General features: G+C 47.9%; 1 protein-coding gene across 1 annotated transcript in view; it reads right to left on the reverse strand.

Moving 5' to 3' along the window:
• Nucleotides 1-8,186: 8,186 nt before the first annotated feature.
• Nucleotides 8,187-25,271, reverse strand: part of LOC141259635 (amine sulfotransferase-like) — a 108,760-nt gene continuing 91,675 nt past the window's right edge. The window contains exons 5-7 of the mRNA XM_073675899.1: nt 13,142-13,236; nt 12,421-12,601; nt 8,187-10,818 (exon numbers count right to left, since the gene is read on the reverse strand). Of these exons, the coding sequence (XP_073532000.1) occupies nt 10,688-10,818; nt 12,421-12,601; nt 13,142-13,236 (407 nt within the window). The 3' untranslated portion in view covers nt 8,187-10,687. The remainder of the gene's footprint in view (nt 10,819-12,420; nt 12,602-13,141; nt 13,237-25,271) is intronic.

Here is a 25,271-nt window from a genome sequence, read left to right on the forward strand (position 1 = left end):
CTGTCTGCGGCCACCACACTGCTTCTTCCTGCCTTTTGGGGTGCTCTGCCTCTCTCCCCCTGTGTGCTGCTGTCCTCGCTCTGCATGTCCTCCTGCCAGGTTGGGTCAGTTAATATATCATCCACCACCTCATCTTCCACTTCCGCACCCTGGTCCTCCTCCTGACTTTCTGGCAATTCTGTCACATCGTCGTCCACCTCTTGTGACTGTTTCCCACTGTCGCCTTCGTGTGACCGTGGCTGTTCAAATATTTGGGCATTGCTACACGCAATCTCCTCTTGCCCCGCTTCAAGTGGACCAGGTGAGAGGCCCGAATCTATAAATGGAAAAGTGAACAGCTCTTCAGAGTATCCAAGTGTGGGATCAGTTGTCTCCGGGTACTCGGTGTGGTGGGAGGAAGGAGGATCAGGGTGAGGAATATGCAGTCCAGACTCACAGCTACTGAGACTTGACCGTGTGGAAGACAGGATGGTGGTGGTGGTGGTGGTGGCTAAGTGACTGGAAGCATTATCCGCTATCCAACCAACAACTTATTGACACTGCTCTGGGTTCAATAGTGGTGTGCTGCGGTCCCCTAGGAATTGGGACAGGAGAGTCAGGTGAGAAGATGTGGGTGTTTGTTGTGGCACAATTTCAGCTTGCCCACGGCCTAGTCCTCGGCCTTTGCATGCACCATCACCATGACGTCCAGTTCCCCGTCCCTTGCCACGTGCCTTGCCCATTTTAAATGGAGGACAGTATCTTCCACGCTCACTACAAATGACTGAGTTTGGACTGATATGTGATCCGTGTGACAGAGAAAACAGAGTTTTAAATACCTGGCCTGTAGGTAACTAGTTTGAACAGCAAACTGGTGTGAATTGCTTCACTGACACACTGAAAGAAATTTTTAATGGAGGCCAGAAATGGCAGTATTTTCTGACAACGTATATGTGATCTCTGTGACGGAGAAAACAGAGTTTTAAATACCAGGCCTGTAGGTAAGTAGTTTGAACAGCAAACTGGTGTGAATTGCTTCACTGACACACTGAAAGAAATTTTTAATGGAGGCCAGAAATGGTAGTATTTTCTGACAACGTATATGTGATCCGTTTGACGGAGAAAACAAAGTTTTAAATAGCTGGATTTCTAGCGCTGTAATATGGAATGGACCTGGCTGTATTCTGCAGTGCCAACAAGCAAATGGCGCAGAAAAACGGTGTTCTCTGGATTGCTTTTTAAGCAAATAATGAGGATTAAGATCCAAAAAAAAGTATTCCTGGCCCCTAAGACCTGGGCCTTTGTATAGAAATATTTAACAGCAGCAGAAGGCAGAATTGGAATGGGGCCTCTTGTGCTATATGCACTGCAGTCTGCTATATACCCTGCCTGCCTGACTATATACACTGCCTGCCTGATATCTCTGCAGATGGATTAGTTAGTCCTCAAAAGGACTGTTTGTTAAGATGGATATGTGTAATGTTCTGTTTTTCTCCCTACACTAACTAAAACACAATCAAATCTCTCCCTAATGCAGCAGCACCTCTCCCTACTCTGCCTGAGTCCAGAGTGACTGTGACGAGCATGGCGGCGCCAGGTCTGATGTAGACCTGATGACGCTGTGTGGCCAGCCAATCACTTTAATGCCACAACCAACATAGCTACGGCATTACAGTGAGTGACAGGCAATCCCAGCATGTTGATTGGCGCTCTAAAGAGCGCCAAACATGCAGGGAGGGGACTCAAGCTCCCGCCAAGCAACCCCGGAAATACTCGGCAAGCGCCGCGCATCTCGAGCAGTGAGATGCTCGTGCAAGCACCGAGCAGTAGCGAGTATGCTCGCTCATCACTAGTCATTATCACTATAGGAGACCCACTCCTTTATAATGGGAACATTTTTTTTTTACTGAAGCCCTCTATGTTTCTTCATAGGGGTATTGGCGTTCGTCAAAATTTTTGTCAGGCCTTGCATCCACTGCATACACAATAACAGTATAGGAGACCCACTCGTTAATAATGGAAAAACAAAGCATAGTCGCTGATGGTCCTCTAACAATAGTAAGGGCCGACTGCTGATCCTTTAAGAAAAGTAAGGGCCGCCTGATGGCCCTTTAAAAATAGGCTTTGTGACTTTCAGAGCCCCTCCTTCATAAATGAAAGAGGATGTGTCTGATCATGTCTCACACACACATGACCAGATAAGATAGTAAAATGTTAAAATGACATTTATCGGTGAATGTATTTTTCACCATTGAAAGCAATGCAAAAGTGCAGAAGCGCATCAAAAACTCTACGTGTTAACATAGCCCAAGGTGTGGAGGAGAATTTTTGGTTTTGGTTTTTATTTTACCTTAGATACAAGTCATTATGCCGGAAAGGATGTTTATTAACATATTTCCCAGGAAAATACATTTTGGTTTTGTTGTATTCATTGCATGCACTATACCTGTATATCAGAACCGCTCGTTTCTAATGGGAACATGTCGTTACTGAGGCCCACCTCTATGTGTCTTTAAATTGTTAGTGGGGGTTTTCCTAAATTTTGGCAGCCGTTGTACTCACTGCATACCCTATAACTGTATAGCAGACCTGCTTCTTTCTAATGGGAACAAGTCGTTACTGAGGCCCACCTCTGTGTGCCTTTAAATTGGTATTTTGGTTTTTCCCAAATTTTGGCAGCCCTTGCAGTCACTGCATGGGCATTACCATCATAGGAGACCTACTCCTTTATAATGGGAACATTTTTTTACTGAGGCATTCCTCTATGTCTCTTCAAAGGGGTATTGGAGTGCTTCAAAATGTTTGGCATCCCTTGCAGTCACAGCATATGCAATAACAGTAATGGAGACCCACTCGTTAATAATGGGAACAACAAAGCATAGCCGGGTGATGGCCCTCTAATCGTAGTGAGGGCCAACTGCTGGTCTTTTAAGAATAATAAGGGCCGCCTGATGGCCCTATAAAAATTGGCTTTGTGACTTTCAGAGTCCCTCCTTCATTAATGAAAGAGGGCGTGTCTGATCATGTCTCACACACACATGGCCATATAAGGTAGTAAAATGTTACAATGACATTTACCGGTGAATGTATTTTTCACCTTTTGAAAGCAATGCAAAAGTGCAAAAACGCATCAATAATGCTACATGTGAACATAGCCCAAGTTGTGGAGGAGAATTTTTGTTTTTGGTTATTTATTTTACCTTAGATACAAGTCATTACGCTGGAAAGGATGTTCCTTAACATTTTTCCCAGGAAAATCCATTTAGGTTTCGTTTTTGTATGTTTTATTGTGAGTCCTTAAAAGTGGCGTAATACTCTGACAACATTGTTGACAGCAGTGACCTGGGAGTCAGAGATGCTTCCAGGGGTCTACCCCATGCTGTTCCCATGTCATTTGAACACTGTTGCTACCGATTTGGGCAATTTTTAGACCCTCTGCAGACCACCGGGTGGGGGGGCGGCGCCAGAAAAATGCTCCCATGTTTCCCATAGACTTACATTGGGCTTGTTGCTTGGATTGAGCACCCAAGCATCCCAAAGTGCTCGACTTGAACAATGAGTACCCGAGCATTTTTGTGCTCGCCAATCACTACTCCTATCCCTACACTGCTTGCCCCTATCTTTCATACTTCCTGCGATAACCCTCCTGATTACCTGTGCTAGAATAAGAGTGTACAGTATAAGATGAGATTCCCAGGCTGTGTGCACTATTTGTGATCAGAGACTGTCATCTGCTGCTCAAGCGGAAACCTACGGAACAAGAAGAAAGGAAGTGCTGTGGTAAGGAAAGGTCTAAAGTGAGAACCGAGTCAGGTGGCTTCTGTGATGCAGCTTCCCGATATAAAAGATTGGGGTCACAAGGCGTGAAGAAGTTTGGCGCCAATAAGGAAGAACAGCAGGATGTGTGCTGAGAGGGACGCCGTGGCCGAGTCAACAGTACGGGCCTGGGGATGACATGAGCCAGTGAGTATGACACAGTCGACGACATTCAAGATCCGTGACCCAAACTACGCCTGTCAAGACCCGAGGCCTAGCCCTGTGCCAGTCAAGATCCGAGGCCAAGCCCTCATCCGTTTTTGCCCTGCAGACAACCGTCGCAAGTCAAACACAGAAAATCAAGTGCGGACTCCAATCCAGAAGTGGTCTGCGATGTTCAGGAGCTGGCTGTTACTTTTCATGCTGATGTATGGTACAGGGTTCGTTCTGAGTCCGGGGCGGTGCAGCAGACAGGATGGGGCTGGCCAGTGTGAAGTGGGCCCAGAGAGCATTACTAGACTTTGTTAGAAATAGTTGCGGCCTAGCGGGAAGTACAAGTGACCCCTGTTAGTGCTTGTAATGTAAGTGGGACTACTTTAGCGATAGCTCGTTTCCTCTGAATGTTGTATCCACTAGGAATTAGAAAGATAGTATAGAGGATTTCTGTGGCAAGAGTGATAACATGTTTAATATCTACTTTGTGAATATTACATGTTGTAAATACTCTGTTTTTACCTGATTACTTCATACTAAAACCACCCCTCCTTTTATCCGTGTTAGAAAAATAAATAATTAAGTTGGTTATTCAGCAATCTGCTTACACTAGATCATGTGATGTGATGCCAGGCTTAATGCAGAAGCCTGTCTGGCAACGGCTGACTTTATTAGCCTACTTTGAGTCTTTTGCAGTGTGTGAAATAGCGGCGTGCATTTTTGGGGGCCAATCATTTCAAATCGAATTATAGAGTGTTCCAATTCGCGGAGACCTGCAAATTTCAGAAAATTCAATTCAAAGTCGATCCTTTGCAGATTAATATTCTCATATTCGCTCATCAACCATTGTAAAAATAATAACAGCCCTGTGGGTATGATTTTATTTTAACGCTGTATAAAAAGAAAAATTGTACTTCGTACCACTGTAAAGATGTGGTTTATCTCAGGCTCTCTACAAAAAGGAGAAAGGCCTTTAATCTCTTTAGGCGCTCATCTCCCGGCCGGTATCAGCGGAAGGACCGCCGGCGCCGCTGACCTCCATGCGGAAGGGAGGACCGGGGAGCGGCGCTGTGGGTCGGGATACTTCTCCTGCGAGCGCCCGCTATGTCCCGGGTTCTCGCAGCGTAAGTAGCCGCACAGGCAGCGCCGCTCCCCGGTCCTCACCAAGACGATTCGATGATTGGTCGCGGTCTTCGGACCCGACCAATCACTGATCTTAACGCAAAATTTAAACACCGCTGTACTGATTGGTCGCCGACGCTACCCGCGACCAATCACCGATTTGGGCGCCAAATTTAAATATCGGCCGCGACCAATCACCACAGCGGTGTTTAAATGTGGAGACAAGATCGGTGATTGGTCGCGGCCGATATTAAAATTTGGCGCCCAAATCGGTGATTGGTCGCGGTCAGCGTTCGCGACCAATCAGCACCGTAGTGTTTAACTTTTGCGGCAAGATCAGTCATTGGTTGCGGGCCAAGACAGCGACCAATCACTGATTTGTGCGGCACTTTTAAATAGCGTCCGCGACCAATTGGATGTCAGCGCCGCTACCTGTGCAGAAACTTCCGCTGCGAGAACCCGGGACATGAGCGGGCGCTCGCAGCAGAAGTATCCGGACTCGCAGCGCCGCTCCCCGGTCCTCCCTTCACACCCTAGCCGCTGATGTCCCCACAGTATCCGCATGGTGTTACAAAGGTCCGGAAATTTGTGTTAAAAATCGCTGATTGGTCGCGGGCGCTGCCCGCGACCAATCACCTATTTTGGCGCCAAATTTAAATATGGGCTGCGACCAATCAGCACAGCGGTGTTTAAATGTGGAGCCAAGATCGGTGATTGGTCGCGGCCGATATTTAAATTTGGCGCCCAAATCGGTGATTGGTCGCGAGCAGCGCCAGCGACCAATCAGCGATTTTTAACACAAATGTCCGGACCTTTGGAGCACCATGCGGATACTGTGGGGACATCAGCGGCTAGGGTGTGAAGGGAGGACCGGGGAGGGGCGCTGTGGGTCGGGATACTTCTGCTCCGAGCGCCCGCTCATGTCCCGGGTTCTCGGAGCGGAAGTATCCTCACAGGCAGCGGCGCTGACATCCATACGGCTAGGGCGTGAAGGGAGGACCGGGGAGCGGCGCTGACACCCAATTGGTCGCGGACGCTATTTAAAAGTGCCGCACAAATCGGTGATTGGTCGCAGTCTTGGCCCACGACTAATCACGGATCTTGCCGCAAAAGTTAAACACTACGGTGCTGATTGGTCGCGGACGCTGCCCGCGACCAATCACCGATTTGGGCGCCACATTCAAATATCGGCCGCGACCAATCACCGATCTTGGCTCCACATTTAAACACCGCTGTGCGGATTGGTCGCGGACGCTATTTAAATGTGGCGCCAAAATCGGTGATTGGTCGCGCCCAGCATCGGCGACCAATCAGCACAGCGGTGATTAAATGTGGAGCCAAGATCGGTGATTGGTCGCGGCCGATATTTAAATTTGGCGCCCAAATCGGTAATTGGTCGCGGGCAGCGTCCGCGACCAATCAGCACAGTACTGTTTAACTTTGGCCGCAAGATCAGTGATTGGTCGCGGGCCAAATCGGCGACCAATCACCGATTTGTGCGGCATATTTAAATAGCGGCCGCGACCAATTGGATGTCAGCGTCGCTCCCCGGTCCTCCCCTCACGCCCTAGCCGCATGGATGTCAGCGCCGCTGCCTGTGCGGATACTTCCGCTCCGAGAACCCGGGACATGAGGGGCGCTCGCAGCAGAAGTATCCCGACCCGCAGCGCCGCTCCCCGGTCCTCCCTTCACACCCTAGCCGCTGATGTCCCCACAGTATCCGCATGGTGTTACAAAGGTCCGGACATTTGTGTTAAAAATCGCTGATTGGTCGCTGGCGCTGCCCACAACCAATCACCGATTTGGGCGCCAAATTTAAATATCGGCCGCGACCAATCACCGATCTTGGCTCCACATTTAAACACCGCTGTACTGATTGGTCGCGGACGCTATTTAAATGTGCCGCCAAAATCGGTGATTGGTCGCGCACAGCGTCGGCGACCAATCAGCACAGCGGTGTTTGAATTTGCCGCCAAGATCGGTGATTGGTCGCGGCCGATATTTAAATTTGGTGCCTAAATCGGTGATTGGTCGCGGGCAGCATCTGCGACCAATCAGCGATTTTTAACACAAATTTCCGGCTCTTTGTAACACCATGCGGATACTGTGGGACATCAGCGGCTAGGGTGTGAAGGGAGGACCGGGGAGCGGCGCTGCGGGTCGGGATACTTCTGCTCCGAGCGCCCGCTCATGTCCCTGGTTCTCGCAGTGGAAGTAGCCGCACAGGCAGCGGCGCTCCCCTGTCCTCACTAATACGATTCCACTCCCCGCTCCTCACCAATACGATTCGCTGATTGGTCGCGCTCTCCACACCCGACCAATCAGTGATCTTGGCGCTAAAGTTAAACACCGCTCTGCTGATTGGTCGTGGCCGCTGCCCGCAACCAATCACCGATTTGGGCGCCACATTTAAATAGCGGCCGCGACCAATCACCGATCTTGCCGCCACATTTAAACACTGCTGTGCTGATTGGACGCGTCCAATCAGCGAGATTGGCGCCAAATTTAAACAACGCTCTGCTGATTGGTTGCGGACTCCAGCCGCGACCAATCAACGAGATTGGCGCCAAATTTAAGCAACGCTCTGCTGATTGATCGCGGTCGCTGGCCGAGATCAATCAGCAGTATTGGCGCAAAATTTAAACACCGCTCTGCTGATTGGTCGCGGTCGGCGGCCGTGACCAGTCAGCAGTATTGGCGCCAAATTTAAACACCGCTCTGCTGATTGGTCGCGACTAATCAGCGATTTTGGTGCCAAATTTAAACACGCTCTCCAGTCCTCACTAACACGGTTCGCTGATTGGTCGCGGCCGCCGCCCGCGACCAATCATCGATATTGCCGCCAAATTTAAACACCGCTTTGCTGATTGGTCGCGGTTGCCGAACGCGACCAATCAGCGATTTTGGCGCCAAATTTAAACACAGCTCTGCTGATTGCACCCGGTTGGCCGCATACCTATTCTAGAATACCCGATGCATTAGAATCGGGCCACCATCTAGTTTTCAACATAATAGGTTTCCTTTAAGGAGAACACAACAGCACTCTGGTATTTCCATAGGTTTCTAGCCATATATTTCCAGTTTTTCTTGAAAAATATAACAATTTGAGAGTCCTCAGTGGTTGATACGTTTTATTAACTAACTGAAAAGATGGTAACAAATCGCAAGCTTTCGAGACTACGCAGGTCTCTTCATCAGGAATAGTAGAAGACGAATTCTGAAAAGTCACATATTTATTTATACACAACAGATTTTCCCCATAATTAATTCTTTATCTATTGCTGATACAATCTACAAAATATAGAAAATACTATATTTTGATTTTACAAATGCTCTGTGCATAAAGGTATTAGGACATAATCAGTACTGTCTAATTCTTATACAGTACAAATGTAGACTGCACAGACTTAAAATGAGCCAGATTTATAATAGTAGTTTACGCTGTTTGATAAGTCTGTCAAATTTTAAAACTAATCTTATGCAACCTAATTGTTGTCTCATATAATAGTATGAAGTAAACCACTAAGATCTCTATAGAGATGGCTACAAGTAGAGAGACAACCACTATAAAAATCTATTAAAGTGGACTTTTCATGACTTTTTACTTATAAACTGGCTACATCTTGAGATGAGGTCTGAAGCACTGAATAACTTTTTTCTGTTTTAGGCTAAGTGCCCACGATGCAGAAATGCTCCGGATTTTTCCTGAGAGTTTCTGCATCTCCCTGGCAGAAAAAACGCATATGGATTGTACATGCATTTTTCCTGCCAGGTACAAGCGTAATTGAAGCATTTTGCACATGAGATTTCGCATGCGGGTTGTCAAGCGCTTTCCAAGAGATTTTAGCATCACTTGGAAAGTGCTTGACAACTTGGTCACACTATATAAATCCATGCAACCGGCATGGATTTATATAGCGTGACCGTAAAAGAATGGTAAAAAATAAATATTATACTTACCTTCTGATGGCCCCCGGTGTCCTTATCGGTTGTGTCCGGTCTCTCCGGTGTTTCGCGGTTGTGTAAAAGGACCTGCCATGACGTCATTTAGTCATGTGACGGGTCACGCGACCGCCGACGTCAGCGGTCGCTTGACCCGTCACATGACTAAATGACATCTTGGCAGGTCCTTTTAGACCATCGCGAGCTGCCAGGAAGCCAGGACGGATCGCTGAGGAGACCGGGGGCCATCAGAAGGTAAGTATAATGTATTTTTTTTATTTTAATTCTTTTTTTTTTTTACAGGTACTATGGTACCTGGGTCTGGAGAAGAGTCTACCATCCACATGTGCACATGTAGTGATATAGTGATATTATGCGATTTAATGCAAGTCAATGGCAGCAAAAACGCCGCGATTCCACAAAATAATTGGTAGCGCTGTGGATTTTTCCCCAATGATAATCCGCAGCAGAAATTTCCGCAGCATGTGAACAGCACATGCGGATTATCATTGGGGAACATGGCAGACCTTCTGCCAAGCATTTTTTAAGCGTTTGTGCAGCGGAATTCCCGCTGCGGAAATGCTTAAAAAATGCATAGTGGGCACACAGCCTAATAATAGACCTCTTTGTTCCTGAGATATGTGTTTGAAAAGTTTCTAAGTAAATTTTTCCTTCAACCACATTGGCGTTAACAGATTCTCTTCTCATACCGAATCTACTTTTTTCCACCTCTGTGATGCTGTATCAAAAGTGGGAGGCATCACAAAAGTAAAAATACTGAATGAGCCCCAAAGAAGATCAAAACAGGGATTATCAGCGTGACTGAGAATTCCTCACTCCCAATAATTCCTGGTCATAAATCACTGAAACAGGCGGAGAAGAGCAGCAGGAGCTGGGCTTGGTGGACATCATCGTGTGAGCAGCACTGGGAATCTACGTTTCTCTAAACCTAATACAGGGGGCAAGGCATGCTATGAATATTCCTCTAGGCAATGAGCTTTGTGGTAGAATTATTATTATTAGTGAGTGGGTGATTTTTTCCCATCCCTTGGCAACAATACTTAATCATCATCATAGCACATCAAAGGTGCCTAATACCACTGTTCTGCTCATTGCCTAGGGGATAAATGCCTTACACTAAACAGCAGCTGCCCAGTCACTATTACTCATGTTGCCACAAAGCTTGTTGCCTAGGGGAAGATTGATAGTAAGTCCTGCATCCTGTATTAAGTTTAAATTGCTGTATATTACCAGAGCTGCTATCTCACTGATGTGCACAAAAACCAGCTTCTCTTACTGCTGCTATCTGTGGGCATATTCTGCATTTTCCACCTCTTTGAGACCTCATGCTTATGATTGGCCAGCATCAGAGAGGTGGAAAAAGTAAATGCCCCTAAGAAGAATCTGTTACCACCCATGTGATTGAAGAGAAAATTTACATTTAAACTTCATAAGCTCATATCTCGGGAACAAGTGGCATGCAAAATAGAAAAAAACTGTCACTCAGTGCTTCAGCCCTTATCTCAGGATGTAACCAGCATAAAAAAACCCAAAATAATTAAAGGATCTCTTAATATATTATTTAGTAGAAATGTTTGGACAAATATAAACCAAACAAAAGACATTGTTTAAATTTGGACATTCACTCTAAGGTTTTTGTGAAAATAACAGAACTCTAGGATGCGGTTTCTTCATTGATTTCCCACATAAACTTAATTGGCAGATCTCCCATCTTCTCTTTGTAGAATTTATCAAACATCTCACTCTGTGCCACCGTCATTGTATTTTTCCAGTCACCAACAATCCCTGGTAAAAAGAAAAGAAAACGCTGATACACTATCTTTATGGACAATGGATCATCAGATTAAAGTATGCCTTCTCCTTGCTAACATTTTATGAAATTGTTTCCAATGACAGAGTTGTCTGACAACATTTTATCCACTGCTCCCCATAAATATGTAAAATATGTATGCTTAGCCAGCAGTGATACCAGTACGTATGGCACAGTCATGTGCCTACATGACACATAATTGCTCGCAGCTTACATACAAAGACTGATAATGACCAGAGCTTAGATGCTAGATAGATACTATTTTTTCTTTTTTTTATTTATGTAGCGCCCCTGCGGGTTCAGTCGCCACAGAGGTACTGCATCTCACCCAGAGGTGTGGTATCTCACTCTCAGGTAAGGAGTGCTGCCCGGGACCCTAACACCTGCATCCAACACTACACTACTCCAGACCAGCAGGAGGGGCAAGATGCGTCGCTTCTCTGCTGAGCCCTGTCCCTGGCTGGAGTGGGGGGGAGCCAAAGTAGGGGGAACCATGTAGTGGGTATGGGTGGAGGAAGTAAATCAGGGGAGCACTTGTTAAGAATAGTATAAAGAAAGAAGCCATCTTGGGTGTGTAGACAGTCAGTCAGATCAGTCTGAGAGGAGAAGTAGAGGGAGCAGGAGCTCTGCGCAGGAGGAGGAGGGCCTAGAGAGAGGCCCAGGACAGACTGAGGAGGAGAGGAGCAGGAGGAAGGCTCCAGGAATGAAGAAGGGATCCCAGTGGTACGGGCAGTGCTGGAGGCCACCCGTACGCCTGAATCTGCCAGGCGGTGGAGGGATCAAGCCGCAGAGGTGACCGGCCCCTAATCAGTGAGAATTACAAAGTTCAACTGGAAACCGGAGGCTTCTGTACTTTCAGGGTGCAGTTGCCACATCCGCACTCAAGTCACCAAAAAGGTAACCGTATAGGATCCAGGGAACTTCAGGTTGCCCAGAAAGATCCGAGGATACCGGCTTGGGACATTGTTTGGCGAGTCGCAGGGCAAGAAGGGTGAGGGCCAGCGCAGGAAGACGGCTGAGAAGGGCATATAGAATGCGGTCCTGTCAGGCACTCTTGAAACACCTGGGAGTTTGCTGAACCCCTGCCTGGTGAACGCAGCGTGACGTGGGAGGCTGTAAGCTGGACAGTGCAACCTGAGGAACTTCACAACTGTGAGTAAACCCTGAAGACTGCACCCCCACTGTCTCTGTCAATTATTACGGTTGTGCCATCACCCCCTGCAGTACACAGCAACATCTTTAACATCTACACTGTCCTGGAGCTAAGCTCTACCTGTGGAGAGCTAAACCAACTTTGCTGCATTCACACCAGCTCCAGAGGATCTGCTCCGCAGCGGCGGCTCAATTTAGCCACATACCACAGGTGGCATCACGAACTGTATATAAAAACTATAAATCCCCTGTAAATATTCCCCTTTTGATTGACCGCCCTGGGTCATGGACCGGGTCACCGCCACTGTGACATCTCCCCTAGCAACGACCGGCCCCGCACCAAGTACCCCACGGCCCTGGGGGCGCGTCATTTATGTTTGTTGCTTCTTTTTTCAACTCCAACAACCCCTTAGCTTGTACTTTACCTTTACGTAAAAAGCTTCCTTTATTTTTGTCTAAAAGTTCATTTGAAATAAATGTATAATTAGCAAGAGCATCGTGTTTCATGTTCTTAAAAGTTGCTTTTTCCACCACAAGGTCTATTGCTTCATCATCAAGGTTTATGTCCACAAATTTGCAGATTTTTAACACAGCAGACCGAAGGTCCTAAAACAAACAAAAAAAACACCAGTATCGTAACATAAATATTAAGCCATCAAGTAATCTGGTTTTATATCTATGTCAACTATAACATTTCAATAACATTTTGTCAGTTCTACAGCAATAAGGTGCAAGCATCATGTATTTAAGTAGCTATTATCCAATTTTATTAATTAGTGTTTCTAATTTGCATTGTTTATTCAGAGGAAAGGTAATTCATTAGACATAATCAATAAAAATCCCACAGAAACTCCAATTTCCCTATTTTGCACCCATTTCCTTTAGTTTTTTATGTTTTCTATTCCTGGAAAACCCCTTTAGCTTAAAAAATATGAAAATCTGATGTAATACAGGATATATGTGTATTTTAGCTTAAGTTTACAAATGGACGGACATTTTGATATGTTTATTGCAAAAATTAAGAAATTGGGCATCACAATTGTTAGGTTTTATGTCTTTGGCAATAAAATCTTTATATAGGTAAAAATTCTACTGCATGCCCCAGGAATGGACGTATATTTCTATAATGCACATGATCTTAATTACCTTTATCATTTCCTCATATGTCAAGAAAAGTATGTCAAAATCCTCTTTGTGCTGGTACCAGCCCCTTAGATGATCAAACCACGAGCTACTTAAGACTGTAAAATAAGATAAACTTTATCATTATAGAATTTCTATGATCACTCTTGCTTTATATTTGAGGGATAATCTATAGATTAGACACAACCACTTTGTCAGGAAACACTATGGCGGAAACACTGACCATCAGCAGTTTGTTGCTAAAGAAAGACTTAAAAGTAGTGATGAGTGAGCATACTCGCAAGTACTCGAGATGCTCGGAGCTCGCAGAGTACTTGCGAGATGCTCGGGCGGATGCTCGGGTCCCCTCCCTGCATGTTTGGCGCTCTTTAGAGCACCAATCAACATGCAGGGATTGCCTGCCACTCATTGTAATGCCACAGCCATGGTGGTTGTGGCATTACAGTGTTTGGCTGGCCGCACAGCGTCATCAGGTCTATATCCGACCTGGCGCCGCTGTGCTCATCACAGTCACTCCGGAATCAGGCAGTGTAGGGAGAGGTTCTGCTGAGCTAGGGAGAGATTTGCTTGAGTATTAGGAAGTGTAGGGAGAAAAACCGTACATTACACATATCCATCTTAAACAGTCCTTCTGAGGACTAATCCATCTGCAGAGATATTAGGCAAGCAGTGTATATAGGCAGGCAGTGTATATAGCAGACTGCAGTGCATGTAGCACAAGAGGCTCTATTCCAATTCTGCCTTCTGCTGCTGTTAGATATTTCTAGACAAAGGCCCAGGTCTCAGGGGCCAGGAATACTTTTTTTTGGATATTAATCCTCATTATTTGCTTAAAAAGCAATCCAGAGTGTAACATCCCTGGCGGCGTGCTTGCATGGCTTACCATCTCCCACCATGCAAGACCGCAATCTTACCTTTCAGGCCAGGCTGCACACTTTTGCTCCAGTATCTGCTGTTTCTCTGTCTCTTGTCTGCTGGCTTAGGGCGTCGGCGCTGTTGCTTTCTGATTCTTAAAGCTACAGTGTGCGCAGTCCTAATGCGTCCCCAGCCTATTGCTGTGAGTTACTGGATACTTAAACCCCCTCCACCCAGTAGGAGGTGCCTGAGAAACACTTTCTTACAGTCTGTTCTGTGCAACTGTGGGTTGCCAGGTGCTGTCCTGACTCTAGTCTGTCTGCCACCTTGGGGGCTGAGTACCCAGGGCCTCTACCTGTATCTGTGACTTCTAGTCAGTTTCTGCCACCCTGAGGGCTGAGTTCCCAGGCTCGTTCCTGTATCTTGGTCTTGGTTCAGATCCTGTCTGAACAGTGTCCTAGTCCGTTACTTGTTTGTCTCTATGTCTGTATCTTCCCTCTTTCCTGCAGTATCTGAACCTGCACCTAACTCCAACTCGTTGCCTCTGTACTTCTGTTTGTGAGTCTTGTGTCCATTCGCTACTTCATTGTAAGTACCTTGTGTGTATCTGGTTCTGCTCATTCTGTTTCCCTCCCTCTGTATCTATCTTCTGTGTTCCAGCTATCTTCTTGTGTTTTCCAGTCTGTTCCATGTGAACAGAGCCATGTCCTGTCTACCACATCTGCTGGTTTTGCTTTGCTCTGCTTGCTCACCGCACCTGCGGTTTTGCTCTGCTCTGCTTGTTCACCGCATCTGCGGTTTTGCTCTGCTTTGCTTGTCCACCGCATCTGCGGGTTTTGCTCTGCTTTGCTTGTTCACCGCATCTGCGGGTTTTGCTCTGCTTTGCTGGTTCACCGCATCTGCGTTTTTGCTCTGCTTTGCTTGTTCACCGCAACTGCGGGTTTCGCTCCGCTCTGATTGTCTACCGCACCTGCGGCTCTGTTCCTGCATCCCAGTCTGTACTGGTCCCTATCCTGCCTACGTTTTTACTTGCCAGTACCCGCCTGTCTGCATGTCAGCCGTGCCTGCCAGTGCCCACCTGTCTGCATACCAGCTGTGCCTGTCAATATCCACCTGTCTGCATACCAGCCGTGCCTGCCAGTACCCACCAGTCAATATGCCAGTTTAACCTGTCTGTTCTTGCATTCCCCGGTGTGGGTCAACAGCTGTGACCGGGGTCTGACCTGGAGTAGCACCTGGCCCCTCTGCTCGGTTCCTCCCTGGTTCACGGAGTCGACTGAGCAGCCGTGTGACCTTGTGTTACGCTCGCGCCCGGACTGACTGGCGTGAGTGTGATTAGTGATCCCACTGTACCATGAGCCGAGGAGTGCCTGGAGGGGCGTAACTAAGTATCAACCCGATCCAACCAAGGTCGCACGGCGGCTCAGTCGACTCCGTGAACCAAGGAGGAACCAAGCAGAGGGACCAGGTACTACTCCAGGTCAGACCACGGTCACAGCTATTGACCCACACAGGGGAATGTAGGAACAGGCTGGTAAGACTGACGTACAGACAGGTGGGTATTGGCAGGCATGGCTGGTATGCAGAAAGGTGGGTACTGGTAAGCACGGCTGGTATGCAGACAGTTGGGTACTGGCAAGCATGGCTGGTATGCAGACAGGTGGCTACTGGTAAACACGGCTGGTATGCAGACAGGTGGGTACTGACAAGCACGGCTGACATGCAGACAGGTGGGTACTGGCAAGCACGGCTGGAGTGCAGACAGGGAGATACTGGCAAGCACGGCTGGAGTGCAGACAGGCATGTACTAGCAGGTTGGAGCGCAGGCTGGATAGGGTGGGAGACAGGAACAGAGCCGCAGATGTGGTAGGCAAGCAGAGTAAAGCGAAACCGCCAGAGCGGAGGACAAGGCAGAACAGAGCGGAACTGCAGGTGCGGTGGACAAGGCAGAGCAGAGAGGAACCGCCGGAGCGGTGGACAAGGCAGAGCAGAGAGAAACTGCTGGCGCGGTGAGCAAGCAGAACAGAACAAAACCGTAGGTGCGGTAGACAAGGCAGAGCAGAGCAAAACCGCCGGAGCGGTGGACAAGGCAGAGCAGAGAGGAACCGCCGGAGCAGTGGACAAGGCAGAGTAGAGAGGAACCGCAGCCGCGGTGAGCAAGCAGAACAGAAAAAAACCGCAGGTGTGGTAGACAAGGCAGAGCAGAGCAAAACCGCCAGAGCGGTGGACAAGGCAGAGCAGAGAGGAACGGCCGGAGTGGTGGACAAGGCAGGGCAGAGCGAAACCGCAGGTGCGGTGGATAAGGCAGAGTAGAGAGGAACCACCGGAGCGGAGGGCTAGGCAGAGCAGAGAAGAACTGCAGGAGCGGTGGACAAGGCAGGGCAGAGCGAAACCGCCAGAGCGGTGGAGCAAGCAGAGCAGAACAGGGCTGACGGTGCAGGCAGAGAGGACAGTGCTCTGTTCCCATGGAACAGACTGAAAGATACAGGAAGATGGCTGGAACACAGGAGGTAGATACAGAGGAAGGGAAAAGGGACAAGCAGAACCAGATATGCACAAGGTACTTACAATGAAGTAGCGAGTGGACACAAAACTCACAAATAGAAGTACAGAGACAACGAGTTGGAGTTAGGGGCAGGTTCAGACACTGCAGGAAAAGGGAGGGTACAGACATAGAGGCAAACAGGTATCAGGCTAGGAGACAGTTCAGACGGGAACTGATACAACAACATACAGGAACGAACCTGGGAATACAGCCCCCAGGGTGGCGGAAACAGACTGGAAGTCAGAGATAACAGGCCTGGGTATGCAGCCCCCAGGGTGGCAGAAACAGACTAGAAGTCAGAGATAACAGGCCTGGGTATGCAGCCCCCAGGGTGGCAGAAACAGACTAGATACAGGACAGGACCTGGCAATTCAGTTGCAAGGACAAACTGAGTGAAGGTGTAGCTCAGGCACCTCCTTCAGGGTGGAGGGGGTTTAAATATCCAGTGACTCACAGCAATAGGCTGGAGACGCATGAGGGGTGCACCCACAGCAGCTATAAGAATCAGGAAGTAACCGAGCCGCCGTCCTAAGCAGTCAGACAAGAGACATGCACACAGCATGAACTGGAGCAAGGTTTGCAGGCTGGACTGATGGGTAAGATTGAGGTCTTGCATGGTGGGAGGTGGTGCACCATGCAGGGATGTTACACCTTGGTCGGATCGGGTTGATACTTAGTTACGCCCCTCCAGGCACTCCTCGGTTCATGGTACAGTGGGGTCACTAATCACGCTCACGCCAGTCTGCCCGGGCGTGTGCGTATCACAGAGAATACCGTATTACAGCGCTAAAAATCCAGCTATTTAAAACTGTGTTTTCTCCGTCACAAGGATCACATATACGTTTTCAGAAAATACTGCCATTTCTGGCCCCATTAAAAATTTGTTTCAGTGTGTCAGTGAAGCAATTGACACCAGTTTGCTGTTCAAAATAGTTACCTACAGGCCAGGTATTTAAAACCGTGGTTTCTCCATCACATGGATCAGATATAAGTTCGCTCCAAATTCAGTCATTTGTAGTGAGCGTGGAAGATATTATACTCCATTTAAAATAGGCAAGGCACGTGGCAAGGGACGGGGAACTGGACGTCATGGTGATGGTGCATGCAGAGGCCGAGGACAAGGCCGTGGGCAAGCTGAAGTTGTGCCATAACAAACACCCACATCTTCTCGCCCGACCTTCCTGTCCCAATTCCTAGGGGACCGCAGCACACCACTACTGAACCCAGAGCAGTGTCAAAAGGTTGTTGATTGGATAGCGGATAATGCTTCCAGTCACTTAGCCACCACCAACACCCTGTCTTCCATACGGTCAATTTTCAGTAGCCGTGAGTCTGGACCGCATATTCCTCACCCTGATCCTCCTTCCTCCCACCATGCCGAGTGCCCGGAGACAACTGATCCCACACTTGGATACTCTGAAGAGCTGTTCACTTTTCCATTTACAGATTCGGGCCTCTCGCCCGGTCCTCTTGAAGCGGGGCAAGGGGAGATCGCATGTAGCAATGCCCAAATATTTGAGCAGCCACGGTCACACGAAGGCGACGGTGGGAAAGTGTTACAAGAGGTGGGCGATGATTAGACACAATTGCCAGAAAGTCAGGAGGAGGACCAGGGTGCGGAAGTGGAAGACGAGGAGATGGATGATACAGTAACTGACCCAACCTGGCTGGAGGACATGCAGAGCGAGGACAGCAGCACACAGGGGGAGGGAGGCAGAGCACCCCAAAAGGCAGGAAGAAGCAGGCCGCAGACAGAAGGCAGGCAACCATTCCCCGTAACACCAACACGAAGGAAGTTGCCAGTACAACTGTTAGGTCTTCCCGAGTCTGGTTGTTTTTTAAAGACTCTGCCGATAAACCCAAAAAGGCCATTTGCACCACCTGCCAGGCCAGCATCAGCAGGGGTGGCAAAATGACCATCCTAACCACCACCAGCATGATCAGGCACATGGCAGCAAAGCACCTAATTTTGTGGGCCGAACCCCAGGTTCCAGGAACAGTGTCTGCGTGTGGCACCATAGCTTCTTCCGCTGTTGTGCATGCAAGCCAATCCCCTGTCCATGGTGCATGCTATGATGCCTCCTACCCTGCACCTGTCATTGCACACTCTCAAGTAGCAGCATCAGGAAGCACATCCACGTCCTTGTACCAGCGCAGCATTCAGTTGTCCATACCCCAGTCCTTGGAACGCAAGCTCAAATACGCAGTCAACTCCCCACAGGCCACACTACTAAATTCTCACATTTCAAGACTGCTTGCGCTCGAAATGTTGCCTTTTAGGCTTGTGGAGACGGAAGCATTCGGCAACCTGATGGCGGCGGCTGTCCCTCGGTACTCGGTCCCCAGCCGCCACTATTTCTCCTGGTGTGCCTTCCCTGCATTACACAAGTACGTGTCCCAAAACATTAGCCGTGCCCTCAACAATGGAGATACCATTGTCCACCTAACCACGGACACTTGGACAAGTGCTTGTGGGCAGGGATGGTACATCTCGCTGACGGCACACTGGGTTAACATAGTGGAAGCCGGGACCCGGTCGGACCTTGGGACAGAACATGTCCTCCCGACGCCAAGGATTGCAGGCTCTAGGTCAATCAGGGCTTCCCCCACAGTCTAAAGCTCCTGCATCTCATCCTCCTCAGCCTCCTCTTCAGCCTCCATCTCCGAAACGACCACATCAGTCACAAGCTGGAAGCACTGCAGCACTGCTTCGGCCAAGGGGCAACAGGCTGTGCTGAAGCTAATATGCTTAGGAGACAAACCGCACAATGCTGAACAGTTGTGGACAGCTCTGAAAGAGCAGGCAGATCTGTGGCTCACACTGCTGAACGTACAGCCAGGCATGGACGTGTGTGACAATGGCCGGAACCTGGTTGCGGCTCTGAGGCGAGGCGAGCTCACACACGTACCATGCCTGGCCCATGTGCTTAACCTCGTGGTTCAGCGGTTTCTCAAATCCTACCTGGAGTTGCCGGATCTGCTTGTTAAAGTACCCTGCCTGTGTGACCATTTTAGAAAGTCACCTACAGCTTCCGCCGCCCTTGCCGTGTTTCAGCAGTGTTTGCAGCTTCCAGCTCACAGACTGGTGTGTAATGTCCCCACGCGTTGGAACTCTACACTGTTGTTGGGAAGGATTTGTGAGCAGAAGAGCGCAGTTCTTGAGTACCAGCATCAACAAGGCCGTCGGTATTCAGTTCTGACTCCACACATAAGACCTCAGGAGTGGACATGGATGTCAGACATATGTACCGAGTATTCCAATGTGCTCGACCCGAGCATTTTAGTGCTCACTCATCACTACTTAAAAGTAATCTGTCATCAGCTTTATGCTACCCTATCTCCGAGCAGCATAATGTAGAGGCAGAGACCCTGGTTTCAGCAATGGGTAATTTACTTGGCTTCTTGCTGCAGTTTTGATAAAATCACTATTTTATCTACTGCAATTCTACCAATTCTCTGAATGCTGAGCTCCTTATAACCCAACCCAGTGATTGAAATCTTTCTGTGTACACTTTGCATAGGCAGAAAGCTGTTAAACAGTGGTGAAGGCATGGCTGTACAGAACTCATAAATATGGAGGACTACATGGAAGAAGATTTATTAGTCCCCTAGTGATAATCTCCTGCTGATGAGGCTGTGTTCAGAAATATTTGGACAGTGACAGAAGTTTTGGTATTTTAGCTGTTTACCACAATATATTCGCGATACAGTTATATAAGCAATATGGGTTTCAAGTGCATACTCTCAGCTTTAATTTAAAGGTATTCACTTCCTAATTGGAGTAAGGGTTTGGGAATTACAGCTGTTTAATATGTAGCTGCTTCTTTTTCAAAGGTAATTGAACAATTATCTCAAAAGCTCTTTAATGGGCTGCATCAGCTATTCTTTCCTTAATCCATCATCAATTAAGCAGGTAAAATGTCTGGAGCTGATTCGAGGTGTGACATTTGCATTAGAAAGCTGCTGTTGTGAACCCACAACATGAGATCAAAGAGCTCTCAATGGAATAAAAACAGACTATCATTAGACTGAAAAAAAAAGAAGAAATCCATCAGAGAGCAGAAATATTAGGAGTGGCCTAATCCACAGTTTGGTACTTTCTGCAAAATAAAAAGGAGTGCTCTGCTGAGCTTGGGAATAGAGATGAGCGTTGTTCGACTCGAACTGTTCGCCAATCTCAAATTCGAGCTGTTTTGGGCGGTGTTCGAGCCGTTCGGCGAACACGAACGATTTGAAAAAAATTCGGCTGTTCGAGGTTATGTTCGATAACAGTTCGTGCACCAAAATCATAACTGGATTTTTTCTCAGTAATGATGAAAATTAATGTTAATACGCAGTTTGAGTGTACAGCGGGGCGGGGGGAGGGGCAGGGGATGGATCTCTGCAGGAATAATGAAGATCTCCATTTTTTTTTTCTCTTTCCCGCATTTACAGTGGGGAGGTGCAATCTGTCAGCCTATCAGCAGCGCACACACGGAGCGAACTGCTTTTTTTCACACAAGCAAGGGCATGTGTCATTGGCAGTTTATGTCACATGTCCTTGCCCTATAAGACCCAGCCATTTTCCCCGTCGCCACCATTTTCTCACTGCTGCAGCTGCGTGTTAGACGGCACCGCTGTTGCTGTGTGCGCTAAACCTTGTTAATTTCAAGCCAATTTTCGCACAAATCTACAGATAGCTTTGGAGTAGGGAATAGTTGTGATTGCAGTCCTTTTAAGGACTAGGTTACAGCATTTCCTACGACTTTTATCAGTCAGGTCTGTGCTCTTAAATAGATAGGTTGGGAGTTAAGACTAATTGTAATTGCAGTCCTTTTCAGGACTAAGTTACATCAGTTCCTATCAGTTTTTGCCAGGCAGGTCTGTGCCAGTGCTGTGCAAGTTTTTTTCACAGCATTTGGCTAAATCTAGCAAAGCTAATCCTTTTTGGCCTATTGCAGAGTGTGTTAGTCAGTGGAGTAGCCTATCTGTGTTGCAAGCTATAACACCTGTGTATAGAATACCAATTTTTTTACTGCACGTAGTGAAGTAAAACCTTTTGGGACTTGTTCTATTAGTCCATCTATACTGACCTCCATCAGGTTGCAAATTGAATATAATTTTTATCTGCATCTAGCTCTTAAAAAATATTTGGGCTTCTAGCAGTGTGTGGGACTTGTTCTATTAGTCCATCTATACTGACTTCCATCAGGTTGCAAATTGAATATAATTTTTTTCTGCATCTAGCTCTGAAGAAATATTAGGGCTTCTAGCAGTGTGTGGGACTTGGTCTATTAGTCCATCTATACTGACCTCAATCAGGTTGCAAATTGAATATAACTTTTTGTCTGCATCTAGCTCTGAAAAAATATTTGGCCTTCTAGCAGTGTGTGGGACTTGTTCTATTAGTCCATCTATACTGACCTCCATCAGGTTGCAAATTGAATATAATTTTTATCTGCATCTAGCTCTGAAAAAATATTTGGGCTTCTAGCAGTGTGTGGGACTTGGTCTATTAGTCCATCTATACTGACCTCCATCAGGTTGCAAATTGAATATAATTTTTTTTTGCATCTAGCTCTGAAAAAATATTTGGGCTTCTAGCAGTGTGTGGGACTTGTTCTATTAGTCCATCTATACTGACCTCCATCAGGTTGCAAATTGAATATAATTTTTTGTCTGCATCTAGCTCTGAAAAAATAGTTGGCCTTCTAGCAGTGTGTGGGACTTGTTCTATTAGTCCATCTATACTGACCTCCATCAGGTTGCAAATTTAATATAATTTTTTTCTGCATCTAACCCAGACGATAGTTTTGGCCTAAAACCACAATTTGGCCACTCAGCTCTGCTCGGTTCCCATCCATTGTTTTTTTGTGCAAACAACTCCAGAGTTGTGAATTAGTTAACCACCAAAATGAGTGGAAAAAGGCCTGCTGCTGTTGGAACGGGGAATAGGCGTGTTGGGAAGGGGAAAAAAGGTTGTGTCCGTGGGGTAGGTGTTAAAGCAACAGTAACATCTGCAGAAGAAAGACCATCTTCCAGCCAAACTAAAATGTCTACTTCTTTTAGCGGACAATGTGATAAGATCCCTTTCTTACGGCCACGCCAATCGCTACAAATTCCAGATGAGGCACAAAAACAGCAGGTGCTTCAACGGATATCAAGTGCTCCTTTAAGTGGGCTCTAATCCACATCAACTTCAACATCACAAATACTCCAGTCCTCAGAGGTGTCACCCCAATCGCACTTGCTTCCTCACAGCTCCCAAATAAATCTCCAGCTGCCCGTCTGAGTATGAGGTAGAACAGATGGTTGAGTCTGCAGATCTGTTTACTCATACTATAGCCTGGGAATCAGAGGTCGGCTCCAGCGCTTCTGTGAATCCAGATGAGGAAATGATCTGCACTGATGCCCAAAATCTTTATGAGTCGGATCCAGGACCAGACGCAGAAGGTTCTGAACATAATGTAGACCCTCATTCCCAAACTGTAACTCCTGTTGGTGGAGACAATGAGGAAGACGATGATGAGACTCAAATACCTGATTGGAGCGACAACTTTAGTTTTTGTCAGGGCAGGAACAGGTTGGATCTGAGGACGACGGGTGTGGAGGAGGACGCTAGTGACGACGAGGTCAGGTTAAGCCTTCCTGGACAGAGACGTAGTACTGGAAGCACGTCAACAACTGCATCCTCAAACACAACTCTGCCTCTGACCACAAGTCGTGGTGGCTCTTCAGGTCACTAATGCCTTGCATAGCCTGGGCATTTTTTCAGATCGATAAAGATGACCAACTCGTGTTATCTGTAACATTTGTCAACAAAAGCTAAGTAGAGGCCAAAAAATACATAGTTTGAGTACTTCATGGACATGAAGCATAAGTTGCAGTGGGAAGCTCACTGTGCTACAATGCGGCCTAGCCGGCCAGGCCAACCACCATCTGCCCCATCTTGTGCATCTGCGCCCTCTTCATCCTCTGTGACTGGGAGGACAGCAGTCACACCTGTTTTGGGACGCAGACCTGACACCTTTTTACCCGCAACAGCCAGCGTGATTGGCAGGTCATCATTTTCTTTGGAGGTGGTAACACCAGCTGGTGTTGAGCGCTGTCCGACATCGATAGCACCACCTTTGGATCAAGGCAACCTAACATGTCCGCCTGCATCTTCCTAACAGACCGGCAGTTTGCCAGGGACACCCTTATCAACCCCATCTAAGCACAACAGCCAGCCCTCGGTCGCTCAGATGTGGACAAGTAAAAGACCATTTCCTCCTAGCCATGAGAAAGCTAAGAGGTTGAATTTCACCATCTGCAAGCTCTTGGCTTCAGAAATGCTGCCTTTCCCCCTGGTGGACACAGAGGATTTTCGAGACCTTATGTCCATCGCAGTGCCCCAGTACCAGATGCCCAGTCGGCACTACTTCTCAAAGAAAGGTGTGCCTGCGCTCCACCAGCATGTCGCACACAACATCACCACTTCTTTGAGAAACTCTGTGTGTGACAGGGTGCATTTCACCACAGACACTTGGACGAGTAGGCATGGACAGGGGCGTTACATGTCGCTGACTGGGCACTGGGTAACTATGGTGACAGCAGGACAAGGGGCTGCTGTCCAAGTCTTGCCGTCCCCACGAGTTGTGCGTCAATCCTCTTTATCTCAAAGTTCCTCCACTGCTTCTGCCTCCTCAACCTCCTCTCGGTCCTCCACCTGCACCCAAAGCCTGTCTGGTCATGCCACAAGCTTTCTAACTGCACGGAAGGGATCCTGCACACCTCCTTACTATGCTGGAAGCAGGGCTCAACGTCATTAGGCGGTTTTTACTTTGAAATGTCTGGGAAATGTGAGTCACACAGCTGAGGAGTTGTGGTCAGCTCTGGAGAACCAATTTCATGAATGGTTGTCTCCACTGGACCTGAAACCAGGGAAGGCCGTGTGCGACAATGCTTCAAACCCTGGGGGCGGCCCTTCGCCGGGGCAATGTCACACACGTGCCTTGTATGGCTCACGTGTTGAACCTGGTTGTCCAGCAATTTTTAGCCCACTATCCCGGACTAGATGGCCTTCTGCAGAGGGCACGGTCGCTGTGTGCTCACTTCCGCCGTTCGCATCCCGCAGCTCAGCGACTTACATCTCTACAGAAGTCGTTGGGCCTGCCACTTCACCGGCTAAAATGCGATGTGCCTACCCGTGGAATTCAACTCTGCACATGTTGCAGCGACTGTGGCAGCACCGACAAGCCCTGGTGCAATACGTTCTGACGTATAGCCTGGGCCAACGAGATCCAGAGGTGGGGCAAATCACGCTGGAGGAGTGGTCCCAGATCAGGGACCTATGCACCCTTCTGCACAGTTTTGAAATGGCGACGAAGATGTTTAGTGCTGACGATGCCATTATCAGCATGACTATTCCGGTGATTTACATGCTGGAGCACATGTTAAACAGAATTCGGAGTCAGGTGGTGGCACAAGAGGAGGTGGAGGAAGTAGAGGAGGAGGAGTTGTATGCAGAAGGGCTAACATCTGCAAGGTCCAGACGGTCGGCAGCACCAAGGCGGCAGGCATGTGAGGGTGGGGGAGATGGTTTTACCAGGGCGCATGGTAGCAGCCAAACTAGTGAGGAAGGTGCAGGAGCCCAGGAAGAAGTGGAGGACGAACTGATGGAAGACTCATCAGATGAGGGAGACCTTGATCACATTTCTGTTGTGCGAGGTTGGGGGGAGAGGACAGAGGAAGGAAGCATGATTGTGACCTCGC

The sequence above is a fragment of the Phyllobates terribilis genome, unplaced genomic scaffold, assembly GCF_046119375.1.
Source record: "Phyllobates terribilis strain yellow unplaced genomic scaffold, ASM4611937v1 Scaffold_3__8_contigs__length_932513732, whole genome shotgun sequence".
NCBI lineage: Eukaryota > Metazoa > Chordata > Amphibia > Anura > Dendrobatidae > Phyllobates > Phyllobates terribilis.